The 26,710-nt window shown below is 46.7% G+C and overlaps 8 protein-coding genes across 8 annotated transcripts; 2 read left to right on the top strand and 6 right to left on the bottom strand.

The window, feature by feature from the left end:
* Positions 1–52: 52 nt before the first annotated feature.
* Positions 53–1,785, bottom strand: I302_101492 (uncharacterized protein; the record flags this gene model as incomplete). The annotated part of the gene is made up of 6 exons (XM_019186878.1): positions 53–376; positions 473–677; positions 820–1,159; positions 1,234–1,471; positions 1,543–1,621; positions 1,688–1,785. 6 exons carry the CDS (start codon positions 1,783–1,785, stop codon positions 53–55), a joined length of 1,284 nt encoding a protein of 427 aa, XP_019049756.1.
* Positions 1,786–2,026: 241 nt separating this feature from the next.
* On the top strand, positions 2,027–3,757 carry I302_101491 (uncharacterized protein; the record flags this gene model as incomplete). Its single annotated transcript, XM_019186877.1, has 4 exons — positions 2,027–2,324; positions 2,448–2,911; positions 2,994–3,196; positions 3,307–3,757. The coding sequence occupies 4 exons, from the start codon at positions 2,027–2,029 to the stop codon at positions 3,755–3,757; spliced, it is 1,416 nt and encodes a 471-aa protein (XP_019049755.1).
* Positions 3,758–3,949: 192 nt separating this feature from the next.
* On the bottom strand, positions 3,950–7,998 carry I302_101490 (uncharacterized protein; the record flags this gene model as incomplete). Its single annotated transcript, XM_065869297.1, has 18 exons — positions 3,950–4,012; positions 4,082–4,112; positions 4,183–4,249; positions 4,337–4,365; positions 4,426–4,458; positions 4,529–4,634; positions 4,714–4,772; positions 4,842–4,888; positions 5,043–5,159; positions 5,266–5,337; positions 5,422–5,603; positions 5,705–5,917; positions 5,994–6,146; positions 6,279–6,433; positions 6,511–6,588; positions 6,656–6,744; positions 6,827–6,919; positions 7,039–7,998. 18 exons carry the CDS (start codon positions 7,996–7,998, stop codon positions 3,950–3,952), a joined length of 2,547 nt encoding a protein of 848 aa, XP_065725369.1.
* Positions 7,999–9,399: 1,401 nt separating this feature from the next.
* I302_101489 (40S ribosomal protein eS10) lies at positions 9,400–10,134 on the top strand (the record flags this gene model as incomplete). The annotated part of the gene is made up of 3 exons (XM_019186875.1): positions 9,400–9,429; positions 9,544–9,945; positions 10,090–10,134. The coding sequence occupies 3 exons, from the start codon at positions 9,400–9,402 to the stop codon at positions 10,132–10,134; spliced, it is 477 nt and encodes a 158-aa protein (XP_019049753.1).
* Positions 10,135–10,616: 482 nt separating this feature from the next.
* On the bottom strand, positions 10,617–11,200 carry I302_101488 (uncharacterized protein; the record flags this gene model as incomplete). The annotated part of the gene is made up of 3 exons (XM_019186874.1): positions 10,617–10,720; positions 10,864–11,005; positions 11,162–11,200. The coding sequence occupies 3 exons, from the start codon at positions 11,198–11,200 to the stop codon at positions 10,617–10,619; spliced, it is 285 nt and encodes a 94-aa protein (XP_019049752.1).
* Positions 11,201–11,756: 556 nt separating this feature from the next.
* Positions 11,757–14,377, bottom strand: I302_101487 (GDP-mannose transporter 1; the record flags this gene model as incomplete). Its single annotated transcript, XM_019186873.1, has 10 exons — positions 11,757–12,212; positions 12,343–12,516; positions 12,581–12,649; positions 12,720–12,750; positions 12,819–12,844; positions 12,918–13,006; positions 13,115–13,223; positions 13,295–13,350; positions 13,663–14,062; positions 14,342–14,377. The coding sequence occupies 10 exons, from the start codon at positions 14,375–14,377 to the stop codon at positions 11,757–11,759; spliced, it is 1,446 nt and encodes a 481-aa protein (XP_019049751.1).
* Positions 14,378–14,793: 416 nt separating this feature from the next.
* Positions 14,794–17,251, bottom strand: I302_101486 (uncharacterized protein; the record flags this gene model as incomplete). The annotated part of the gene is made up of 6 exons (XM_019186872.1): positions 14,794–15,130; positions 15,203–15,325; positions 15,419–16,230; positions 16,397–16,479; positions 16,542–16,714; positions 16,833–17,251. The coding sequence occupies 6 exons, from the start codon at positions 17,249–17,251 to the stop codon at positions 14,794–14,796; spliced, it is 1,947 nt and encodes a 648-aa protein (XP_019049750.1).
* Positions 17,252–17,696: 445 nt separating this feature from the next.
* Positions 17,697–25,102, bottom strand: I302_101485 (uncharacterized protein; the record flags this gene model as incomplete). The annotated part of the gene is made up of 10 exons (XM_019186871.1): positions 17,697–17,805; positions 17,903–18,102; positions 18,187–18,293; positions 18,422–19,282; positions 19,333–19,423; positions 19,482–24,001; positions 24,085–24,476; positions 24,532–24,797; positions 24,861–24,943; positions 25,027–25,102. The coding sequence occupies 10 exons, from the start codon at positions 25,100–25,102 to the stop codon at positions 17,697–17,699; spliced, it is 6,705 nt and encodes a 2,234-aa protein (XP_019049749.1).
* Positions 25,103–26,710: the final 1,608 nt, after the last annotated feature.

Below are 26,710 nucleotides of genomic sequence, written 5' to 3'. Positions count from 1 at the left end.
TGGATCATGAAGCATTTTCATACAGATACAACAACTCATGCATAGTATCACACTACAACACTTTCAATTCTCTTCTGTCCTGTGGTTCTTGGGCACTATCATTGTCATTTTCACTTTTCACTCTGTCCAATTCGCGCTCCAGCTGTTTTTCCAGGGATAACCATTCTGATCTGCTGAGTGATCTTAACGCTTTGAAGTAGAATGCCAGTTTCCTGGGGACTGCTCCGCCTGCTTTTGGGATACTGTACAACCCGTATAGATCGCTCAAAATGTAAAATAGCTTAGGAAGGGAAGGTTGTGCGATTGGGGGGTGAATCAGCGCGGAGAGGAGGGACAGCAGGTGGTGGAGTGTGGATAGGTTGGTTTGATCAGGTGGCTACAGAATAATTGAGTCTCAGCGTGATTGTATGTGGGATGTAATGCAGTATAAGGAGACCATGGATGGTGACGATCGGATGGGATGAAAACTCACTAGATCGTCTACAATCTTATCCCATACATTCCCCCAGGCGGAGGATGGGTTCTCATACCTCACTGTCGATTTTGGATCGACCAGGAAGGGGACTAATTTGCCGATGGATTCTTTGATCTCTTGGGATGTCAAATCTGCTTCGACTAGGTAGGAGGAAGAGAGGGAGGGGAGGCGGAAGGAAAGTAAGGTGTGTAGGTAGGCGATACTACGTTGAGTGAAGATGTCAGTATGAGATGCGTAAGAAGCATAGGGAGGGATTCAATATCACAGACGGGAGGACCGTTTGTGAGTGGCGCTTCGATATTGGCATACCTTTATGAAGTGATATGGTCACACTCTCAACTCACCATAGAGCAATAGCATTGTAGACCAGCTTGTTCCCCACACCTTCAGGCGGTGAGATAGCATCTACGATTTGATCGGGTATTAGAGCAGGTGAGGGAGCAGTCTGCAATCCCTTTCTCTTCTCCTGATCCTCATGGTCATCTAGATCCACTTCCTCGTCGTTGTCCAGCTGCTGCTCCTCCCACCAAGGTAATACCTCCGGAACCTTCCTATTTTGGTCCTTCGTAGCTTCCTCAAGTAGCGATTTGGCTTCTTCCGAATCAGGATTCTTGAGAGCTTGTAAGAACGCATCCCGATGCTGCTGAGGGAGGAGGTGAAAGAGTTGGTTCGAGTCGATTGAATCTACGATGACATATCAGCTATTAAAATTACTACAGTCTTCATTCAATGGACTTGTTGATATGACTTGTACTCACCCAGATCAACCCCATTCAACTTCTCTAACAACTCATCATACTCTTCTTCCTCTTTCTCCAGCTCTTCCAATTCCTTCAGGAAATCTTCAGAACCCTCTCCACCCTCAGCTTGCGTCTCTTCGAACCGGCGTAGCATCTCTACCATGCTTTTCTTCTCTTCCAATCCAGCCTTTGGATCAGAAGCTATGGAAGATAGGACAGTGGATTTATAGAATGGTTCGGAGCATTGCGAGTGGGACTACACCAATACGACGACAAAATCAACATCATATGATCAAGTATGGTTGATTGGTTCAAGGTGACACCCACCTCATCTCTGAAGCAGTCCAGGGAGCAATACAAGACATTACATCTCGGACAAACGTATTTGCTCTCGTTCTTTCGACATCTAAGTCAAGACACCCAGATTGATAAGCTCGTCTTGATCTCGGTCAACGCAAATGAGCTCACCTACATCCCGCATATCTTTTTGTCGGTGTTGGTCGATTTGTTGGGTCTCGGTACTGAGAATGGTAGACGGATTTGGAGTGGTTTGGGTTGTTTTATTGACATTTCGGTGGGTATCACTGGTTATATGTATATATGCGTAAGGTCAGAGAAGAAGAGATGGCATGAGATAGACTGGAGCTCTTCGAGTGATTTCATCTTGAAATTTCAGATTTCATCGAATTCGAGGGTTGTTCCTGAATTTCATGTTGATATTCCAACTTTGTTCATCTTCCATCTTTCATCTTACTCCTCTCCTCTCATGTATACTGAATACAGCAGATACCTGGAAGGGCAATCGAGCAAGATGCCATCCCCACCATCATCAATATACGCCACCCTCTCCTCCCCGCTCCCTTCGAAACCCTACATTCTCTCTATAACTCCATCCCCTACAAACCCACATCTGATCCTCCGTCATCCAGGCCCTGATCTCACTTTGGTAGATAACCAGACTCTCCAACCTGTCGAACGACTAACAAGAGGCCATCAAGGAAATGTTACATCTGTAGCTGTGGACGAAGATGCTATCTGGTCGAGTGCGAAGGATGGGAGTATTGTAAGGTGGGATGAGCGGAGTAGGAGGGCGGGTACGATTATACGGGGTGAGTTGGGCACTTCAACAACAACTCCGATCATCAAATATTGTTTGATTCCCTGTATAAATCGTGAAGGGATATATCATACTATAGATATGTGAGCTGATCAAACTCTGTACACGTCCACAGCCGCCGTCAGAAAGCCCATCCCAGTCACAGCCCTAACCGTATCAGCGCGAGACCACCTAATAATAGGCGGCACAGAGCTCGTCTCAGCCGAATCACACATAATGTACTGGGACGATCGTTCCCCCTCTCAACCCATCTACCTCCATTCCTCAACCCACTCCGACGACATCACAAATCTCTCAATCTTACCCCCCACCCCATCATTCCAATCTTCCTCCTCTTCCAACCCCCTACCTCAGAAATTACTCCTTTCCTCCTCTACAGACGGGCTGATAGCGCTGAGCGATTTGAAAGAGTCGGACGAGGATGAGGCAGTGATCTGCACGGAGAATTGGAATCAGAGTATAGCCGATTCGAATTGGTATTTGCACAAGGGGAAGATGAAGTTCTGGGCTAGGTCAGATATGGATGGGATAGCTACGTGGGAATTGGGGATGGGCGGGGATGGAGGCGATGAGTTAGAGGTGAGCCACGCATGTACCTTATCCCATTCCGCTATAAATTGTTTGTTTCTTCATGTGTGAATCATGGCTGATCGATTGATAGCTCCAAACCCACCTCGAATACCCCTCCTCATCCTTCAAATTCAAATCTTTCAAACCCCCCAAACAAGGTCCGACAATCACCCAAACAGCATCAGAAGAGATGGAATCAAAGGTCCAGCTTAAATCAGACTATCTGATCGACGTTCTGCCATCTTTGGGTGTGGGTAAGAATGGCGGAGCAATCACCGCAGTCGGTACGAACGAGTGCGTGACCGTCCTTTTCTCTGCTCCAGATCCAATCACGACTGCAGAAATCCTAGGCTGTCACGAGACACGATCTCGCAATTTTGCTGACGTTTGAAATGCTTTCGCAGAGGTGACATAATCCTCCAACATCACACCACCTCAACCTCCTACTCCCCCTCAGCCTATCTCCTCTCTGGCCCATCGACCACACGAGGCCACAAAGATGTGGTTCGAGCAATGTATCACGACCTATCGAACGAAGCGCTCTACACAGGTTCAGAGGATGGTGTGATTTCGGGATGGAGCCTGGCTTCAATGCCTGACAAATTGGTTGTAGGCGATGATGAACTAGATATATCAGGGGACGAGGATCAAGATATGGATGATGATGAGGACGAAGACGAGGAAAGTGAGATTGAAACTGAGGAGAGTGATAGAAGTGATGATAGTATGGGACTAGATGATGGAGAGGAAGAGGGTCCAAGGTATGGGCCTATACTTGGTGCCGGCGCTGGAGCGGATAAGGGGAAGGATAAGAGGAAAGAGAAGAGAAAGGGAAATAGATTTGGACCGTACTGATCGAATCAGTTTCGAATGTTTAAGTAATGCATTTGATGACAACATTGGAGATGGGTATGTTTGACTAGATGAGTTTGAAGATAAATCTATATGACGATGAGATGACGGATAGTGACACACGATTGAATGCCTAAAATATACAAAGTTGACGGAGGTAATGAATTCTATGCTTGTGATTTCACGACGATGGCTCTAACAAGTATCTACTAGTCGATTCTTCGGTTTCGTAAAATTCGGTATCTGGTCCATTACAGTCTACAATTCGACAGGGTCAGCTATCATCATTCATCTTGTTTGAAGCATTGTATCCGAAAGAAGACTCACGATATTCGGGTCATTGTAGATCTCGGGGAACCTGCCAAGACCAACACCGATCAACGTCAGTGACGAACGATGACATCCGCTGTTGACCAAGACCAACTCACATCGAAATGTATTTGGCAGTAGGCATATCAGCCGGATCGCAACCTATATTTCGTTGATTCGGATCCTCTGCACAAGTCAAAGAAAGGACGTCAGCATAAATCCCTCTCGCCCTCGAGGTATCATTGCGCTTCGAGCTGGGTGAGTTGTACTCACGATAGACTCTGATATAATCGACTTGCATCCTGTTCACAACAGAACGTCAGCTGAAAGTGCTTAGCGCATCGCAAAGCTGATTAACTTACTTGACTGGCCAAAGTTTCTCCAGGCCCTCGTAGCTGATACACCCAGCAACATGCGTAAGCTACCTCGAACGAACCCACACACACATAAAGTGATGCAACTTACTCTACAGCACCAAAGTTCTCGGAGATACCCAGGTTGATGATTAGGTACATAGGTTCTTCCGATACCAATCGTTGACCCACCCCAGCGTCGGCGTTGGGTCCCATAGCTAGACGAGCACAGTGAATTGTCAGGATATCATACGAGAAAGAGGAGAGATCTCGGTACTATGAGTACGGGAGACTCACCTGCACCTCGTACAGTCCATGCTTTCTTGGCATCGTTGACCCAGGTGATGTACCCGTCTCTACAACGTTATATGTGTTAGGTCAGCTATATGACTTGATTTTTTGATTTCTCGACAAGCTACACTCACGCTCCAGGTGAGTATTCGAATCCGTAAGTGGAGAAACACCCCGTGTTCTGCGTGCTAAAAATGTCGATGACATTGTCAGTTACCCATTAGCTTGGGATAGCCCACTTGCAGGTCGAAAAGTCATAAAACGTACTAGCAATTCTGCATCGGAGACAAAGTGTCAGCATGGACTTCACCGACCTATCAAATCGACCAACTCACTTGATCGGTCACTGATAAACCCGAAGTAGCCTGTTGATACACACTGCCCATATATTCGTTGATCTTCGTTACAGTGTCATCGTAAATCTCGTAATACTTCGTAGAGGTGTTGAGGAACTGCGGTTCAAACGGATTGTCGTCAATTCAATTTACTACCCAATATAGTCCCCAGCCGGGGGAGCCAGGAAAAGGAGAGGAGAAACAAAGGTGGATGTCGACGTACATAATAATGAGGGTTATAAGGTGCCCATTGACCGGATTGCGATACCTCTCCTTCCAGCAGCTGAGCATTGACCTACGATATCCAATTAGGTGACAGGAGATTAGCGAAATATCTTCGGTGTCATAAAGGGGAGTGACATATGGGGAATATACCTACGGTAGCTTCAAACAGATCGATCTCAGGCGCAGCTCTCCCCTTGAAAGTACCATTACTCAACTTCGGTCCAGGGTGACTAGTGTCGTCGGGACATGTACAACTCGATAATCTCTGACCGGGAAGGTATGATAGGGAGTTACCGTAATTTGGATCGCCATCAGTCTTAGTCAATTCGGGTTTACCTACGTACAGTCCAGAACGGATCAGCCTGGCTTCTCTTCCATCCTACTTCCTGACAGTGTAAAATCGAATCGATAGTGCTCATGGGCGCAGGCTCACTCACCATTCAACGTCTGATTAGGTAAAGTCCCAACATCGCACGAATCATAACTGTAAGGCCACATCCCATCTAACGATCCTCCGTACCCTGCTCTGCCTAGATTACCCATGGTCCATATGGCAGGCCATAATCCATAGACATTACTTGTACCAGGCAGTGATACAGATACTTCGACGTATCCACCGGTGAAGCATAGTTGATTCCAGGTTGATATCACTGGATTCGATCAACGGTCTATCCGTCAGCTTCCCGATGATTGATGGATATGGAAAAAAGCGACAGCTGTACCCACTACCACCAGTATAGTTCATACCGTTCGTTGTGACCTTATCCAATGTAATCTCCAGCGCACCATTTTTGGTAGTTACCATCCTGGGGTCGTACCATTCCAAATTATTGGTCTGCCAATAATGCAGATCGACAGCTTGCCAATATGGGTCATCGCCTGTATGGTGCACATCGATATCGATCATCAGCTCACTGAGGTGTCTCGTATTCCGCAACAAGATGACTAGATCCGAGATACGATGGTAGACGTCCGAACATGTGGCTCGTTCAAGGGTATGGTATCACTCACCACCATAAAACTTCCTTCCTTCCCTATTGAACTCATCCGAAAAGATCAATTCCCATTCTTCCCCCGTTTCCAGACTTTTCCAAGTATAAGCCGAGGAAGGTGTATCTTTGTCTATAAGTTGGAATGCCCCTATATCGGGTATCTGGCCTGTAGCGCTAAAAGGTTCAAAAGAAATCATATCAGCGACAAGTCTCAAATTGACAGCCGATCTGACCTGATCTGGCACACTCACTTGATACCTCCTAAGTTGTATGCTCCATGTGAACGGATGGGTTTGTTCAGATAATTATCTAATATGGGATATCCGGCGCTACATCCATTCCGTAAAACATCAGTATACTGATTCCCATATGACTTCGACCGCTGAATCGACTCACAAAAGGATGACCAGAACCAATAACATCGCCATCAGACAACCTAGGTTCGCTGCTCCTCTCCAAGTGAATATTTCAGAGTGGAATCGGCTCTGCCAAAGTTAACACTGTTAGTACGGCCGTCTGAGGGAGTAGGATTGACACATAGGAAAGCAGGATGAAGATGTGACTCACCTTCTTTGCTGGTCTGTAATCGGGATCATGGAAATCGTCATCTGGTTCTGGACCCAAGTTAGACCATGTCGTTGGATCTGCAGGTAAGGAGAACTGCAAGCAAAGGCAAAACCATTATTGCCAATCAGTGATCTTTGTTGCGATAGCATGGAGGCGGTATATGTACCGGTGGGTATTGAGGGTGAAGGAGCGACCTCAGGATGTCAACTCACCATATCCGCCAGATGCTTCTTCCCACCTTTACTAGAGATACTAAAATTGCTATACCCATAACCCCTATCCCCGTTCTCTGCATAGCCCAAATCCAAATGATCATGCTTCCTAAACCCCGTTGTGCTCTCACCGCTATGCATCGAATTTAACGATACTCTCGAGTCTCCATACAGACTTGGGAGGGGGTTGGGGTTGGGGACTATACCCGTAGGTTGATCGTAGGGCGAGTAAGACTGCGATGAGAGGGAATAATCCAAATTTGGTGGATAGAGAGATACGGGAGATGGACCTGTCGACGAGGCACTACCGCTTGCCGAGGCTGATGAGGAAGAGGAGTAGTTGGGCATGAAATATGATGTTTGGTTTTTGTGTCCCGTATTAAGGAAATTCGACGTTTCTTCATTCACTCCTGCTCCTGTCGACGAGACTCCAGAGGAGAGACTATCGTTGGACTGAGATGTTCTCAACCCCAACCCTTTCCCTTTCCCCTTTCCACCTTCATGTGAATCACCATCTTTACTATAATTCCAATCCCTCTCCTTAGCAGGATACCCCCTGCTATCATACCTCGGCACAGGCAACCCATCAATCTTCTTGATAGGCGATGGTGTCCCAGTCCCAGAAAGTTCCATCCACCCTCCCTTCTTCTTGCTCTTCCCCCTCTTCAGACTATCAGAGGGCGAAGGATAGCTGGTATTTTCGTTCCTGAACGATTCGACGTTCGCCTGCGTGATAGTATTAGAATAATGCGGTGAAGCTACTCTGGACCTCAGGGTGGATGGAGAATCGACACTGAGATTAGATGCTCCTCCCGCTGGTGGTGCTGGGGAATTTTGTACACCGCTAGCGGAAATTACTCTGGAAGATCGGTCGATGTTCCGCTGAGTTGGGGTGGCATTTCCGTTTTGCTGTGATGAGGACGAGGGTTGGTTGCGCGAGAAGGGGTATGATGGAGCCATGTTGAGGTGGGGTGAGCTTCTTAATCTTGGTCTGGCACGGTAGGGTATCTTTAAAGATCAATGATCCGATCCGCAGGTAGGTTGATGGTCTGCGGATCAGAAGTCAGATCAAACGCGAGAAGATCAAGTTCAACGCGTCTTTATTTTGATTTTTTGATTTTTGGTAATTTGATCTTTGGCTTATCCTTCCGAGACAAAACGAGATGACTGGCTTTATCGAGCAATTCTTTGAAATCGAGTGCTATGTCGAGGAGAGGGATTCGAATACAATGAACGTATCAGTAGGAGATGAAGACTCTACTGACACCTTTGTTGACCGACTTTGAGTGCTCATGCGAAACACTCAAGCTAGATCTACCAAGTTAACATTTCAGTTCCTAATAAAAGTCCCACGAGGCACAGGGAAATAGCAGGTTAAGAACGTAAAAGCATAGGTTAATTCGACTGGTCAAGTATAAAGATCCCTGATGCTCTTGCTTCGTTGCTTGGCGGACGACCAAACATCTGGAAGTCAGAATGTAGGGGCGCGAGGTCGAAAACACCCGAGCGACGTTATCCTTACATCTGGCAGAACGCGTGTAGGCAGATTATCACGAAAATTGTTGTTCACTTGGCATTCTGACCGTACGTTCCATAGCATGGTCAAAGAACAGGAAAGCTCTTGTGCAGTCGGCATGTCTCGTCGTGCGGACAATCACTATCAAATGAAAGGCGACGCGAGGCAAGGCGACGCTTGGTATACCTCTCGGTATTTATCCTAATCTTATCTACCTCCGAGACACAGACAGATGCTCGTGCGTTGTGTGTGGTGACGCACAGACAGATTATTGGCTGTTCAACCATGACCCCTTCGTATCATAGGCGTACCGACAATCTTCTGACACTGTTATATTGCACTTCCGGGCCTTTGCACTACAACATACTTGCTTGCACAGATGCATTTACACCAGGTAATGTCTATACAGTCAGAATCACCCCGTAAAACAAGGTCTCCACACCACATCTGTTCCACGCGACAACCATGTTGTGCTGAATGAGCGGAATCAAATTCACCTACGACCCTAGATATGCTGCCACAATCACGAATGGCCGACGGAGTTTCGTCGTAGGCTACTTTGTCGAAATCTTGTCGTTGATGCATGGCATGGCAGCAACCGTCCACTGTCGACAGTCAAAATCATCAAGAAATCATTAATCTTCTACTCCTTCTCCCCATCGTACACGCCAAAGGTAAGTATCCCACTACCTATCATCGTCATATACTCTGCTCAAGCTCAGCGTGCTGATTTTTCTGGAATAATACACAGTCAGCGGCCTTTTTTCAAGCAAGCACCAATCTCCAACCAACCTCTTCTTTCACTTTTCTTCGATTAGAAGTTAATTAAGGAATAAAAAGTCAAAATGTTGATTTCCAAGCAAAACAGACGAGTTGTGAGTATACCTTCTTCGTATCTGAACAGAAGAGAAGTTGCAAGAGGGACAGAGTTGTGGGGATATTGGAGCTGGGAGAGGGCATTCTCGCTGATTATTCTATCCCACTCATAGATCTACGAAACCCTCTTCAAGGAGGGTGTTTTGGTCGCTCCTAAGGATTTCAACCGACCTGCCCACCCCGATATCCCCTCCGTCCGAAACCTCGAGGTCATCAAGGCTATGCAATCCCTCACCTCTAAGGGATACGTCAAGACCCAATTCTCATGGCAATGGTACTACTACACCCTCACCGAAGAGGGTCTCGCCTACCTCCGAGAGTTCCTCAACCTCCCCTCTGAGATCGTTCCTCAGACTCACATGAAACCCGCCAGACCTCAAGGTCGACCATCCGGTTACGGTGGAAACAGAGAAGGAAGAGAGGGAGGTGCCTACAGAGCTCCTCGAGGTGATAGGGAATACAGAAGAAGGGATGATGGTGCTGAGAAGGAGGGTGCCTCTGGCGACTACAGACCTGTGAGTTGTGTTTCTGTTTCTGTTTCTGTTGTCATAAAATTCCTTTCCAACTCTTCCAATCTCAACTAAATACGTCCTTTTATCTTTATGCTTTCTATCTGATGTATACTCACCGCAACACATGCTAATACCTCAACCCCACAGCGATTCGGAGGTGTCGGTCGAGGTGCCGGTGCTCCCCCCTCATAAGCGAATTCGACATCTCCTCTCCATACTCCCGACAACTGTCAATCTATCTTAGGATAATTTGCTCAATTGTAGGGAACTATAGGATTGTGGATAATGATCGTTCGTTTTAGGGAAGCTTGATAAAAGGGGTACTCTGCTCAAACGCATCGGCAAGGGATCATAGGATGTTGGAATACGTTTTATGCATCTTCCTATTGCGTTCAGAACAAGGGTTGGATTTACCGATTGCAATTGTTCTGGCTACCACATGGACTGATCGTTTGGATCTTCTGATATTCTTCTTACTCGAGATACATACAGCGGGAATATAATATGGAAGCACATTGCACACCACACCGGATCCCGATAAACGCACACGCTGATATGGATATGCATAATACATCTCATCTCGTCTTTCGCTATCAAATTATATATACATTGTATCCGCAAATCATTCCATTTCTCATCCCCTTCATACATCGTTTGCTCGATACACCTTACACCTATTGAGCCTTCTTCTTCAAGTCATTGCCGAGAGTACCTCTCTTATTCCTATCATTGTAAATCACCAGCCCCACAGCGATAAGACCGATGATAACGATGTTGGCTATGACACGTCCCATCCCATTTTATCAGCATGTCTTTCTTCTGAGCAGGATGAACGGATAGAGTGTATAGCAGGTAGCATGCAGGAATATCTGCATGAAACGGTAGAGCAAGCTCATGAATATAGATGAGATGAGCACTCACAGATGACAAAGTGCACCGAAGCGCCAATGAACTCTGCGACGCTCTCGAGGGTATTCCAAATTAATGATGTAACTCCATGGACGAACGAGTAGATGACGTTGAAGAACGTTTGAAGGACTGCCAGGATACTTTGGAGGATTCCCTATTACATTTGAAATCAGGTATCAGTATCAAGTCTATGAGTCGATATTGGTCATTCCTTCCTTGTTTGTGATAGTGTTTGTGATAGTGAGGTATCCCTATGAAGGGAGAGAAGGGATACCATTTTGTATGGGGTATGGAGTATGAGCAGACTCACTTGGATGGTGTGGAATAGGCCTTCGATAAGATTCGACATGATGTGTGTATCAGATAATGTATAGGTTGATAGTAGGTGGTTAGAGATGAGGAAGGAAAGGTAGAGATATGTAGTAGGGTGGCGGTATGTTGTTTGTTTATATATTCCTCATTCGGAGCAATGAACAATGAACAACCTGTCACCAGCTCTTCCACATGACATAGCTCGTAAACAATAGATGGACTATGACGTAACTCAGATCTGTGCCACGTGGCACTGTATTAACCTCAACACCTTCAAGCTACTGCTACTGCTATTGCTCCAGCTATAGCTATAGCTGAGCTTGATGCTATGCACCGCGTCAAGTAGACATGTCATATACGTTTCATAATGATGCTTATGAGGAATAAGGGAAAGTAAGGATATGGTTATTTTCTATAGTGTAAGACCTCAAGGTGTCTTGTTTTGAAGTCGTATAATATGGTGATGGGTGTGTTTATCATTACTAATCCTCCTACATCCTCCTTTCCCAATCAATGCTAAACCTAACAAGTCAACCTACAATCCTCCCTTACCCAATCCTGCCTAACTCCACATCCCCTCCCAAACATCCCACCTACGCCCTCCCGCCAGCAGCTCTAGCCTTATTAGCCTGATCAACCTTCGCCTGATTCGTCTTAGCCACAGCATACACGATCCCCGCCAATCCACCAACCCCAATAGCAGAGACATTCCCGAAACTCGCCGGATCACCAAAGAACAACATCCCACTCGCGGCGACGGGCAGTTTGTTCAACGCACCAACCATAGAATACGTGGTGGATCCACATACTCTGACGCACCATGCCGTGGAATAACTGATGAATACTGCTGCTGCTCCCGAGAATGCGATGGCTGATAGGAGTAGGAATCGGTTGGATTCTGGGAAGTTGAGCGAGAGAGATTCAGTTCCCCAATCTTCGATGACGAGCGAGAAGACCACGAGTACGGGGATAGAGAGGAAGTTGTTGTAGAACATTGAATCCCAGTCTTTGAAGCCGGTGACCTTGATTCGTTTTCTCATGAAGAGGACCTATAACAGGCGAAGGGATTATCAGCTCGATCGGTTACGTTGCGTTGTCAATGGTAGACGTAAGAAAAGACCAGTTTGACAACTTCAATGATGAAGGGTCTCTTCGAGAGGAGTAAGAAGCTCAACTCACATAAGCAGCAGACGCCAGACAATTAGCAGCCATCCAAACGTAACCTGCGTTCAATCCACCGATAGTCGATATAGGGCCAGTAGCGATTTCCAGACCGGTGGTAGGATCAAGTTCGGGTGGAGAGTTGAGGAAGGAAGTGATATCTGCCCATGCGGCGATGATTGAGGATCCAACCTGAAGATGGCAATATGGAATTAGCTCTTCTATACCTTAAAGTCTCAAGATTGAGCTAACGTACCATCAAAGCGAAAGAGCAGAGGGTAAGACCAGTGACTACTCCGTTGAACATGAATACTTCTCCGTAGGCCTGTATCAGAGGACATTGTAATCAGCTGTGGCATTCATGAAAACCTAACACAACTCATCTAATCACTTACGATAAGGATAATAGTGAGGTTCTTGAAGATACTTTTGGGATGAGGAACGTCAGCTATGTGTAGCACTTTTGTGGCTCTTGGAGTAGAAGTTTAGCTTACGTGTAGACTGGGATGGACAAGAATTGCTAAATCCATACGATTAAGGATCAGCTTCTAAGCTTTTCATAAGGATGGAAGTTGACGAGAAGCTGGACTTACCAAAGACTTTGAACCAGTGTAAATGACTGCTACGAGTAAAGTGGAGATAGGCCACCAAGCTTTCGCATCTTTCATGTCAAAGTCTCGGACTGGAGGTGAAGATGAACCATCAGCTATGGTCTACCTTCGGCTGAGCTTTTCAAATCAATCCGTCCCCCAAGAATAATCGTATCAAGTAATTGATAAATTCCACTCACAAGTGATTATTCCAAATCTCTTCACCGACCATACCGCCAAAACACAAACCGCAGATTGGATAGCGAGCAGCAAGAAAGTCATGGTGAAGTGTCTACCCGATACGACGTACTGAGCGAGGTGAAAAGAAATCAGCACGAAGAGAATGAGGTCACTAGTTTGAAAGAGAATGTCAAACCCACCTTGTTCACCACTGTCATCATGATACTAGCAGCGCAGTAAGATAGGATAGGGAGAGCTAAAACACCAGTAGAGTGCGTTAGCTTTTATTCATCCAACATCGCCACACATCCTGCATTAAACCTATTGCCCGAAATCATGATTTCCACATCATACCGTCAAACTCGACATCATGTAATGATGGGTTGAAAAATAGGTCAAAGCGACATGATCAAGAATAAATTTCGGGATAGGACACGATCCACACTTTCTGCGCCCCTTGACTCGTCACACGTTGCACAAATTCTGTGAAGGTATCTTGATCCATCTCTCAATCACCCTCTTTACGCCCATCTCACCTAACCAAAACCCAAACCCACACTCCACTCACCTTGCTCCTTCCCCGCAGACTTATCATCCCTCCTCTCCTCCCTCCTCTCCCTCCCCTCCCTTTCTCGGTCGCCTCCAAGATTATTCAAAAGCATCGCACCCGCATCATCCTTATTTCCCCCAGGCGTACCGGGCCTCGAGATGTTAGGTGTAGGAACAAAAGGTTTTGACATGTTGTCCAAGTACGGATCGACCGATCGGTACAGTGGATCGGTCTCTGATAAATCGGTAAAAGGAGTGGGTAGACGGGAGGTCTCGTGTGATCTTTCGGGAATTGGTGAGGGGATATCGATACCTAGGTGGGGTCTTTTCGCACTAGACACGAGAGTGAGACCGGTGAGGGGGAATGGGTGTAAATTAGAATTTAGAGAAGAGGGTCGATGATACAGTGGTAGGGGTTGCTATGCGAATGCCAGTGCAGATACCACTTTTCAGTATATCTATTTCAACTATGTCGAGCAAGAGTACAAGATACTGGGTAATGAGTAATGACGAGACGATGATGGTGATGTGATGTGATCTCTCCTATCCAGCTATGAATAGCATACAGCTACTTATCGTATCCAAGCGTACAGCGCAGCGCTAAAAAGAGAGAGATTTCAGGGTGGACGACAAAAGTGTAAAACGTGGTGGTGGTATCACGAGATATTACATAAACAATATTGAGGGATTAGACTCACCTGCAGATTGGAGGACGATGAGGATGAAGAAGACATGGCGTGTTGTACACGTTAATGTATGCAGTTGACGAGGATGAGGATGCTATATGGGTCTGAATATAGGTATAGGTCGATGCTGTGAGAAAAAGAGGAAGAAGAAGAGATGGAACATGACAGCATCACCAACATATATATAGACTCTCTTTTTCTCGAATGTCGATCTATCATATATACATACTCGTACAACCAAAGGACCCCTTCCCCTCGATTAGAATAAGAATTGTGAATTGTAAATTGTGAATGATCAACATAGCCGAGTCAACTAGTAGCGCAGCACAGCATACAGCGTACACACGATTGATATCTCAATATCTCACTATGCATGGTATGATATACTACTCTACAACCAACTGATATAGATATGCACCTTCTCACACTCAGAAATAATACCGTATAATCCATATTGAGATCTATTATCCCGATTTAGATAATTCACCATTCTCGCTCTTACCAGCAGCATTCAAAATACCACTGCCATTCCCTGGTACTGGTCCCGATGTCGATACAGATGCTTGTGCTTTAACTTGAGCCTGACCTTGAGCAGGTGTAGGTGCAGTATTACCTTGCACTGAAGTAACTCCACCACCATTCACAGCACCCGAAGCAGAACCGTTCGCAGGGGCAGATGTGGTCGCTCCAGGTGTATTAGGTGCTTGCACAGGTGCACCAGGCGTAGCGGGTGCTCTCGTATTGACGTTGAGTAATTTGGCCAAAGCGATCAACTGAGTCTTGGTGCATTGGGTAAGATTGCTATACATCGGTCAAAACTCTATTTCATCAGCTTTCGAAAGACCCGACAGGTGCAGTGAGAGCTGAACTCACACAGAAAGCACCACCGAGTTCTTATCCTCCAGATGCTTGATAATCGTTGCAGGTGGTTTCGGTGATGTCGCCGAGGGGTTTGCGATCAATAATCCGAGTGATAGTAATTGAGGGATCAACGATCTACAAGGACGAATATGACATCAGCTCGACTCGTAAAATCATCACAAAATGCGTATGTGACACATGCACAAAGTATTGGGAAGCAAGACTGACCTGTTCACAGTTAAAGCAACGGGACCTTTGTTTGGACCACCCACACCTGCAGCAGTACCAGCAGCCGGGGCAGATGAACCAGGTGTACCAGGCGTAGTAGGTTGAGTGGTACCAGTCGCACCAGGTAAAGAAGTGGACGCAGAGTTCGGACTAGGTGTATTGGTGGTACCGTTGGTGTGACCACTCAGATGAGACACACTAGGCTCTCTCGTACTTGCTCTGCCCCTTCCTCTGGGCCGTCCACGGGGTTTACCTCGATCCGCATATACCGAGGGAGTTGATGGAGTATCTGGACCGATGGCAGTGGGATGTACAGGATTGATCATGGGTGTAGAGGTTGCAGTCGTAGTTTGAGTTGTAACTGTTGGTAGATTACTGGGATTAGGTATGACAGGTTGATTAAGTCTAGGTGTGACCGGAGCTTGACCAGCTGAACCATTATGGCTAAACGGAGTATTCGTCTGCACCGGGACATTCGAACTAGCTTGTTGAGCAGCGACCGCCCGTCTCCTCCTCTCCTCCTCCTCCTCCCTCTTCCTCCTAATCTCCTCTTCCCTCTTCCTCACAGCCTCTTCCTCGGCTTTCCGCTGCGCCACAACCCTCCTCTGCCGTTCATCTTCAATAGCTCTCAACCTCTCTTCCTCCTTCCTCTTCTTCTCCTCCTCGGCGCGCCGCTTATCTTCCTGCTGTTTCTCGTACACTGCATATTCTGCATTGAGTGGTCTGAGGATAGTTTGGAGCGATGAGATTTCTTCTTTGAGGGATTGGTTGATTGTTTGATGGAATGATATGATTGGGGGTATATTTGCGTTCTACATAAATTACAACGGATGGGGGTGTGAGCCATGATACGAAAGCCACAGTTCAGAGCACATGAACCTTTGATAAAATGATGGTCTCTGTCGCACCAGTATGACACATGATATACGCTAACAAGAGCGCTCAAAGTCAAGTGGGAGGGAAAGACAAAACACCCACCTCATCAGCCCTTCTCCTAACTTTCCCGAACCTCTCTTTCACCCCTCTTATCCTATCGACCAGTTTTCTAGCCTCTTCCACCTCTATAATAGCCCAAAAACAGACAGTAAGCTTTACAACCATTTCCGTAGAGAGTCTAGCTTACCTCTCATCTCCCGTTCTTTCGATGGTGGTATCCGCCCATTAAGCTCCTCATCATGAATCTGCCAAACATGATAGGGCAATAATCTATCGACCACTTCCTCATAGCTTCGAAATCGAGTGGGTGAGAGAGGGTAGAGAGTGGAAGTCTGATCAAGGAGTAATGCGAGGTGTAGACTGGGGACGAATGATAGACCGGGGGTCGTATCGCCATGAGCCCACGTTCATCAATGAAAAATAAAAAGAAAAGAACAGATGAGATGATCAGGGGAGATAGAAGGGAAGGATAACCCACCTCGTACAATCCTCTTCCAGTAGCTCAATCTCATCCTCCTCATACCCAATCATCCCCCATTTCCTCTTCTTCTCACCCACCTGCTTCTCCCATAACGAGCGGGAACGGGATTCCTCTGTCGAAGGTCCAGGTCCAGCTTCGGCGTTGACTTGCCCAAGGGGTGGTTCCGTCTCATTCGCTGGGATAGTTGGGATAGTTGATTGACCTATGGACGGTACAGGTGCCGGTGTAGTGGCCTTCCTTCCTTGAGGAGGGACAGGGGGAGGAAGGGACAAGTCGGGTTCTTCCTTTTTCACTATTACCGTCGTCACCTCCTCATCCTTTAACCCATTACTGCCATCCACATTGGCTTGGTCATTATGTGAGGTTGATATACTATCTGAAGTAGTTGTGGTTGGATTAGGTTGAGGTGATGACATTGAGATAGCAGAGTGAGAGTGGACACCCTCCACCGGATTTTGATTTTTGATTTCTGATCTTGAATTGATTAGATAGCACAACGAACGAGACAACATATGAGAGCACGAGTTGGGGAAAAGACAACAGAGATAATTATCATACAGACGGAATCAAATATCGGGACTATACCAGCACTGCAACTAATGTGGCACATTATCCTCCTTGACCTGCTAGTAGCTACCTACACAGTAAGATTGAAGCTGAACGATGCAGTATAAAGAACGTGAAGACATGAATCGTGCATATGGATCTCTATATTACCTTCCTATTCCTATTTTACTCATCTATATGCCAGAAGAAGGGAACGAGAAAACCAAAAATGGGGTATTTATATGTACACATGAAAAGTGAAACTAGAAAAGAGAAAAATGCCAAAATAATGAAAAACAGTACCAACTACTATCCCTAAGGCTTGGTCACACCAAGCTCAGCCAATACCTCAGCTTTCTGCTCAGGTGATAACCCTTCCAAGATCCTCTTGAACCCTGACATGACACCTTCCTGGTTGCTCGAGCTAAATACATCAAAACAAACGATCAGTATACGTTCACGCGGATTGAGAAGTGTCTCATATATTACACGAGTTATCTCCGTGGAAAAAGAACACTCACGCCCAAGAAACCAAAGTCTCCGCACAATAATCATCCCTAACAGACTGAACGAAACTCTCAATGTTGTCCGTCTGCTTCTCAATGTAAGAGGCAATGTCCGCATCAGATCCAATATCAGATGGGACGAATTGCGATAACAGTTCCTTTCGCTCAGCGTAGGTCAGGTTGGGGTTGGCAGTTGAGAGTTTTCGCATTATTCGCTATATCACCGAAAGCAGACAGTATCAGCACTCATTCTGACCTCCAATGACCAAGTGGAGGCTGGCGAAGGAGGGTATACTTACAACTTCGCTCAATTTCTTTCGCAAAGACCAGTAGATCGCTCTTCTCGAATTCTCCCAATCACACGGCACACAGTCTGCCTTGGCCTTCATTCGACCACTTCGATCGTCTACGCAGCCAAGAGTATATCAGCACTAGTCATTATAACAATCACCAACACTTCTATCGAGTAGTCAAGGAAGTAACAAAGTAGGTAGAGCGGTGGTAGCTGGGTGTAGTAAAGAAACTCAGACTCACGCAAATCAGCAAACTCAAGCGCAATAGACTGATAAGCCGGACCCAAATGCTTCTCTCTTGCCTCGAGCTTCGCCGTCGCAGCAGCCTTCTCCTCAGGCGAGGCACCAGCATTCTCCACAGCCTTCTTGAGTTCCGCATACTCAGGATCCAATCTAGCCATCGTAGCTTGTACCTTTGGTTTTCGATATTTCACCTCAACGATACCCTCAGGTTCCAATACACCACCTCGCGAGTCGTTATCAACGAACATAGTCATATGTTCAGGATTGATAGAGGGGTCCAAGACTACCCAAGCACCTCCTCGAAGTTCTCCGTTGGGTACAAGGTAGACGATAACGGGGTGTTTGTATGATGAAAGACCGTCGACAATCTTGGCTCCTTCCTTTAAGATCGCTTGGGCCATATCTGACATTCCTCCTGAGAAACCTCTGAAGTTGGCAAAGATTACTAGAGGAAGTCCTTCCCTGTTGGAATCTTCGATGGCAGTGGCGGTCTTTCTTGACGAGTCGGGGAACCACACCGTACCCGCTAGTGATACTCTTGATTCCTGAGAGTTCTCGTTGGCAGGATCGGCAGGATCAACTCGTTCGATAGATCGGGTTTCAGCTGCAATTACCGCTACGGGGATACCGTTAAGTCTTCCTCGACCAGTAACGATTGTTTGAGCCCATCCACCCATAGTCTCGAAGAAGGATCCGTTATCGAGGATACCAGATTTCCAGGTAGAAACACCATCTACATCTTCGTAACAACCAGCAAGGAAGTTTCGGGGGTCGTAAGCTGCTTTGGTGGGTTTCCATTCGACGCTTCTGTCCCATGGATCACCGGTAGGAAGGATAGGGATGGCTCGGCCTCGTCGTTCTGTAACGCACATCAGCGCAAATCATTGCCAAGTTTCTCGCCAGACTTACCAGGGATGAACATCAAGTAGTTGACAATTTGAAGAGCACCGTCCAGATCACTGGCAGCGACCAAGTGGGAGATACCATTCTTGTACATGATCTATGGCGAAATATCAGCAATAAGACCCATTAATCAACTATTCAAACGTATCACTCACCTGAGGACCACCCAACTGGATGTTAGAAGTATACACTTCCTTACCCAAGACCTTGTTAATAGCTTGAGCACCAGTCAAGATAATAGGTTGACCTTCAACTTGAACCACACGTTGACCGAGTCTCACGAGATAAGCACCGATACCGACCGATCGAGCAGTCACCATGGAGATGGTGAAGATATCATCGTAAGCTCGAGAGGTCTCACCAGCGATCAAACCTGATCCTCGAAGACATTCGACACCTAGACCGTCTTTCAGACCAATGATGGAGGTGATTTGATGTCTTCTTTCCCCATCAACCTCGATCTCGTTGGTGATCACGCTGCCAGCACCAAGGGTATTGAGTTTCTCAAGTTTCTCAGGGGTGAGGTAGAGGTAATCGAATCCTTTCTCGGGTCTACCGGGTTCTCTCCATGCTACATCGAACAATGACATGACTTCTTCGGCGAGACCGATTCGAGCACCAGAGTTGGCAGAGAGGTAGACTCTTGGGAGACCGAAGTGTCGAGCGTATTGAGTGGCTTTGAAGAAGAATTCATCCTCGGTAGGACCGAAGGAACCAATCTGGTAGGTGATATCGTTGGAAATTACGACAACCTTTCTACCCTTGGGGTATTCGGGTGTCTTCATGGTGAAGACCCATGCTACCATACCACAAGTGTTGAGACCAGGTGGTCGATTGACTTCTTGCAATTCACCGTGTTCGTCGAGGACGAGCTCAGAAGCGTGGAGGAGATCGGATGGCACTTTGACGTGAGGAAGGTATTGGGTGAGTTGTCGCCAAGCTTTGTCAATGGCTTGTCTGAAAAGGTCGGGGAAGTCGTACACGTAAGTGGTACCGATGACGTGAGCTTGGTATCGTCGAGGTTGAAGAGACTCTTTGGTGGTGTAAGGGAAGTTGACTGGTTGAAGGTGGAATTGACCTTGTTCACCGACAGACTTGAGGATTGATTTACCCTTATCGTTGGTGACTTCCTGGTAAGCTTCGTATTTGACAACGAAACCGGAGACGTTCTCAATGAAGGCTCGGATAGGTAATGGGTTACCATCTTCATCCTCAATAACGACTCTGATTTCGGCTTGAGTAACTCGCAATCGCCACAATCGCTTGCCGTGTCTCTCGATGAATCCAGCAAGAGCTTCTTGAAGGTCGTCGAAAGATACACTGAGGGAGTAGACACAGTTGACGCTGATATGATTACAGTCGGCTTGTCTGATTTGACCAGACACAACTTCCAAGGTATCAAGGATATCACCAACGAGTCGATCAGTCTCTGAAATGAGATACTCCTTGACTTGCATTTGACCTTGGAATCTACCAGGTCGCAATAACGCTCTGACGAAGAATCGGACATCGGAGGTGTTCTCTCGACCAACAGCGTGGTAAACGTGGATTTGCCTGTTGGTGGAAGGTTGAGGAGTGATCTTGAAGTTGACCAATCGTCCAAGTTCCAATTGGTAAGCGAGAGCAGGTTCGATGTTCCTGATAGCCTCCTCTTCTTTCCATGATCCATCGGAGGTAGGTCTGAGAGTGAAGTACGATGGGTATTGACCTTTTCTGCAGGCCATGAACGATACTCTTCTGATACCTTTGCTGCTGATCTTGTCGGCGTATTGGTTGGCAAGAGCGTGGAATCTCTCGTTGAGCTGTTCATCGGTGAGTTCCTGATCACCATTGAACAATCGTAAGGCTACGTTCATGACGTGAGGACTTCGAGCATCGCTACCGTATTTCTCAGCGAACTCAGCGTGGCTGAAGGGAGCGTACATGGACAACAACTTGGAGAAACCGTTTTCAAGTTCAGCAAGCTTGTTGTAAGAAGTCATAAGACCGAATCGGGTGGGTTCTTGCTTGGTGTTGACAACGTAGTTCAGGTCGGACATGGAGGCGATTCGAGAGAAATCTCTCATTGAGTCGACACGAGGGGTGACAGGTTCAGATTGAGGAGAACCAAGCTTGAATCGCCAAGTGATGATATGTGGTTCGCCGTTCTCTCCTACTTCGTAGTCAAGGTGCATAACGTTATAGACTCGGTAAGCTCGTCTGACGTAGACTTCAAGGGAAGCGAGAGCAACCCAAGGATCTTGATGTTCGAAGAACGTGGTAAGCACATCGAACACAGTGTATCGAGAGTCGGTAACCTCCTTGAGCATGTCGGCGGAAGGAAGTCGGTGACCAGAACCGAGTTCACCATAGTAGCTGGTGGTGACAGAAGACTTGAGGAGTTGTTCGAGTTGACCAAGTCTCTCTTCGTAAGATGGAAGAGAGCCGACAATCAAGACTTCTTTCGCTTTAAGCGCCACCTTGGCAGCTGGTCGAGATTCGAGAGCAGCTAATCGGCTGAGAGCTTCGTTGACTCGACTTTCGGGAGACATTGAGGCTCTGGGAGATTCACTCTTTACGATGTCGAGCAGAGCAAGCACAAGCTTGGTCTTAGAGGCGATCTTGCTGTGAGACAAGACAAGCTTGACGACGGCATCGAGATCTTTGTTGTCCTCTCGTAGTTTGAGGACAATATTTTCAGCAGTTCGAGTACTGTCGGCGAAAGGCTCCTCAACGTCGGCGAAGAAGTTGAGCAAATCGGCCCAAGTTTTCCACTCATGAACCTTGAGACCATGAGCGAAGGCCTCAATGAGTACTGAGAGAGGAGAGATAGCGGCGCTAACTTGAGCCCTTTCCTTGGGAGGGACATTATCATCGATGTAAAGATCGATGGTTCGTTTGAGTCTGAGAGATGGGAACTCAAGGTTCTTAGCTCGACTGGAATCGAGAGTTGATCGGATCTCTTCTTCAAGCTTTTGAGGAATTCGCCCACTAAGGGTAGACATGACTTCCTGAGCATTGGAGTAAGGTAAGTCGGCATCTTGTAAGACAAATTCGACGATGCGGAGAGAGTTCGAGACTGAAGCACTGTTATCGAAACCTTGCAGGTTGTCGTACAGGACTTCAAGGTGTTCTCTAAGTCGTTGATGAGGCTTGGTACCGTATCTACCGTTCTTGAGCTCGAAAGTAGGAAGGATACCTTCGAAAGGTTTGGCGAATTTGACTTTCGTAGGATCATCAAGAGTCAAAATACCGAGAAGTTCACCTGAGGCTAAAGTTTGACCAGGTTGTTTCATGAACTGAGCGATACCGCTTTCACTGGCAGTAACAGGCATGATCATCTTCATGACTTCGATTTCGGCATAGGCATCACCAGCATCGATGTGGTCGCCGGAGTCGATAAGGTATCGGACAAGTTTACCGGGAGAAGGAGATCGGAGTTGAGTAGGGTCTTGTTCGTCTTCAATAACGGTAGTCTTGGAATCGATGGAAAGGACCATAGCACCAACTTCTTCCCTCCAGTATACAGTGTGAGAGGCACCTTCGAGGGATACCAACAGACCACCATCACTCAAACTTCTAGCTCCTACAAAGATTCGGCCACCATTGAGGTAAAGGGTGAAGGAGAAGAGAGATGATTTAGCCATAGCGAAAGAGTATCGTATATTCTCGTAGATGAATTCGCTCTTGAAGAAGGTTTGCAGGGTATCTTTCGATGGAACTTGACCTTTCTCGAGGACAGACTTGTATTTGGCGAGGGAGGCTTCGTAGGCAATATGAGCTTTAACGACGGCACCGCAGACAACGGCAACGACGGGATCGGGTCGTTCAGATGTCATACCCTCAGCAATAAGACCATCAAGCCATTGAGTGGTAAGAGTGTTGTTCTCGAATTCGGGTTTTTCGAGCAACTTGATAAGGTATTCAACGGTAGTTCGGAATTCACCTCGAATAGAAAGCTCTTTAAGTGCGACTACCATAGATTTTCTAGCTTCACTACGTTCCATACCGTAAGCGAAGATATGACCGAATTGCGAGTCTGCATATTCGTGGAGACCACCAGCGGAAGAGACGGAGAAGTAACCCCAGACATTTGAGTTGGATCTGAAGTTGAGTTCGGTAAGGTTACCAGAAGAAGGCTTGAAACCAGCATCGGGGTTTTCACCAGTAATTCTACAAGCGATAACGTGGCCCTTTGGTTTAGGTTTTCTTTGAGTGTTGGCGGATTCAGGTCGAGTACCGTCGAAGTCAATCTCGGTGACACCGTGGGGGTCCATGCCGTAGAGAGTTCTGATATCTCTAATTCGGTGCAAGGGGATACCCATAGCCACTTGAAGTTGAATAGCGGGAATGTTACATCCACTGACCATTTCAGTGGTAGGGTGTTCTACTTGAAGACGAGGGTTAAGTTCGAGGAAGTAGAACGAATCGTCGGAGTGAGAGTATAGATATTCGACGGTACCAGCTGAAACATAACCGACAAGTCTGGCAAGTCGGACAGCAGCTTTCTCCATCTCTTCGAAGGTATCAGGTCGTGCGATGGTGACAGGAGCTTCTTCGATGATCTTCTGGTGTCGTCTCTGCACGGAACAATCTCGACCGAAGAGAGAAATGGCGTTACCGTACTGATCGGCCATGAGTTGGACTTCAAGATGTCGGGCTGATCCAGCGAGTTTCATGATGAATATGGGGGATCCTGAAGAAGTAGTCAAGCATCAGCATGAGGTTATAGACGAGGAGGACAATCTTCCGGAAAGTTGAGCAAGCTGAGCAACTCACCTGGTACTTCACCAGCTACCGCCTGGAAAGCATTCTTGAATTTCTCTGGATCCTCTACTTTTCTGATACCTTTACCACCACCACCTTCTGAAGCCTTGATCATGACTGGCCATCCGATCTTCTCGGCTCTTTCTAAACCTTGTTCCCAGGATGTTACACAGGCGTCTGCGTATGCCTTGTCTGGTACAGTGACGAAACCTTGAGGGGAGAGCATGGTATCTGAGATACCTGTACCGGACCAAGCCATACAAGGTACTTTAGCATGTTGAGCTACGATGGTTGAAGAAATCTTGTCTCCTAATGATCTCATGGCTGATCCTGGTGGACCAATGAAAACGATCTTTGATTTGGCGAGAGTTTCAGGTAAACGAGGGTTTTCAGAAGCGTGACCCCTAAATCACTGATTAGCATACCTCCTATCATGCTGAGTTGTCAAGTATAACTCACCAACCAGCCCATACGGCATGTACACCTGCTCGTTCAGCTACGTCAACAATGAAGTCGACGTTGGCATAATTGTTGTTGTTGGTACCACCTGGTACTTCAACGTATCTATCCGCCATTCTAATATACTCTGCGTTGATCCTCAGATCTTCAGGAGTAGCCATGACGGTGAATTCTATTTGACGATCTGATCCGAAGGTTTCGTATGACCATTTTCTGATGGATCTGATCTCTTTGACGGCGGCAATACCGTTGTTGGCGATAAGTACCTGCACCCACATTCAGCCTCGCAGTCTTAACGGGGTGACGGATGAATGACAGGAAATACTCACCTTTGTGATGACGGTGTGACCTCCTTGAGCTTTCACAAAGTCTGTCACTCGACCAGCTGGAGCTACATCGAGGCTGTTGGCACCTATGATCCCCCAAGAGAATATATCGTCAGCTCTCATCCTCAACTGACCCAACTCGAGTCCGTGCAGGCAATGTCCAACTCACCGATGAAGTGAGCTACTCTAGCATGGTCGTATTGATCTGTCTGACCATCGACAGCTGTCCCGTTTACGACGGACATGGTGGGTAGGTGATTGTCCTTTTGATGAGAGAGTTAAATAGATGTTACAATCAAGAAACCCAAAAATCAAGTAGGAGATGTGGTGGAGGTGCGATCAGTCGTTAAGAAAGATGGGAGAGTGGTTGAAGCTGCTACAGTTGTTCTGATCCCAAACAGCTGAGAGCGAAAACAAAGAATATGAAGAAGAGGACCGAAGAGAAAGAGGGAGAGAAAGGATGATGAGGAGGTGAACTGTGATGATGATGGTACGTAACCTGTCAATGACAATGATACCAGCATACAGTACCAGCAATAACAATATTTCTGAAATTCACTTTGATACTTGTTGGGGATGCTAATTACACCCATCAACCCGGTTATTATTCCCCACCACGAAGAGTGGAGGTTCAAACACGTGGTCTAAATTAAAAAAATGATCGATACCTTACATAATCTAATCAGCCGCCCCAATACTACATACCATCGGTTTTCTTCGGCTGATTATGAGGAATGCATCAATCAGACATTGATGGGGAGGATAAGTGCGAATGGGGATCATAATTTCTCATGCTCTTACATATCATTCCGTCTTGTCACAGCAGCCATTCATTATCATCTGGTGACGGGATAACACTGACATGGCAACGAGGATGGACAGTCTACGTATCGAGTGAGACCAACGACCACCGATGGCTGTCAAAACTAGAGCCGACGAGATAATGCGAGAAGTTAATCTAGGATTGACATCGTCGTTCACCTTCCCCACTAGTCTATAGACGTACTAACGTTCCAAGTTGACAAACACCTCTGGAAACACAAAAAGAAAGAGCTTTAACCAAGAGTTGATCGCGCATCCTCGAGGCTTATACCAGCCTCGAGGCCATAGGGAGCCAATCGCGTACCGATTGGTGTTTGGGATGCCAATGAGGCCGTACCGATTGGCTGTTGCTTGCAGATTATGCTACGCGACCTATCCCTGCTGTCATAATCAAGCCTTATGTACCCGTTCGGCGATCGTCGTCTCCCCTGTGGGAACGCAAAAAAAAAACGTTGTTAGTGAAAGGAGGGGTTGTGTAGACCATATAACAAAAGATTGATCGCGCGATATGCTCGAGGCTTGGTGTAGGCTCGAGGATGTCAGATTTTAGTATCAGTCAATTGTCTACCATTATGCTACGCAATCATCCTAGACCATCGTAATCAAGCTACATATACTGATGATCCAAAAACTCGTTTCGGTTACAGGTCAAAGGAGGGTCTGTGTGTTTTCACCAAAAAGATATATATCGTTGGACTTAAGGATTGATCGCGCGTACCTTCGAAGATGAAGGGTCAGCCTCATCCTCGAAGGTATCAAGTCAAAGTTTGTAGCAGCCAAATGGCTTGTTGCAGATTGTGCTACGCGACTGAGCTATAAGTCGATTTTAGGCTATATATACTGAAACTCAAAGCATCAATATTGTGGACTCGCTGAGATGATGTCGTGACTGTTAAATCAAGCGCATACTAACGCATCATCCGACCGAATGAGTGTCTAATGGAAGACTGCCTGTATACACTCGATCAACTACCCACTTGTGGCGACCTTAATCGTTGGTCGACCAACATTGTCACAGATGACGACCGTCC

This window comes from Kwoniella bestiolae, chromosome 1 (genome assembly GCF_000512585.2).
Source record: "Kwoniella bestiolae CBS 10118 chromosome 1, complete sequence".
Taxonomy (NCBI): Eukaryota; Fungi; Basidiomycota; class Tremellomycetes; order Tremellales; family Cryptococcaceae; genus Kwoniella; species Kwoniella bestiolae.
This window is presented reverse-complemented; position numbering and strand designations above follow the sequence as displayed.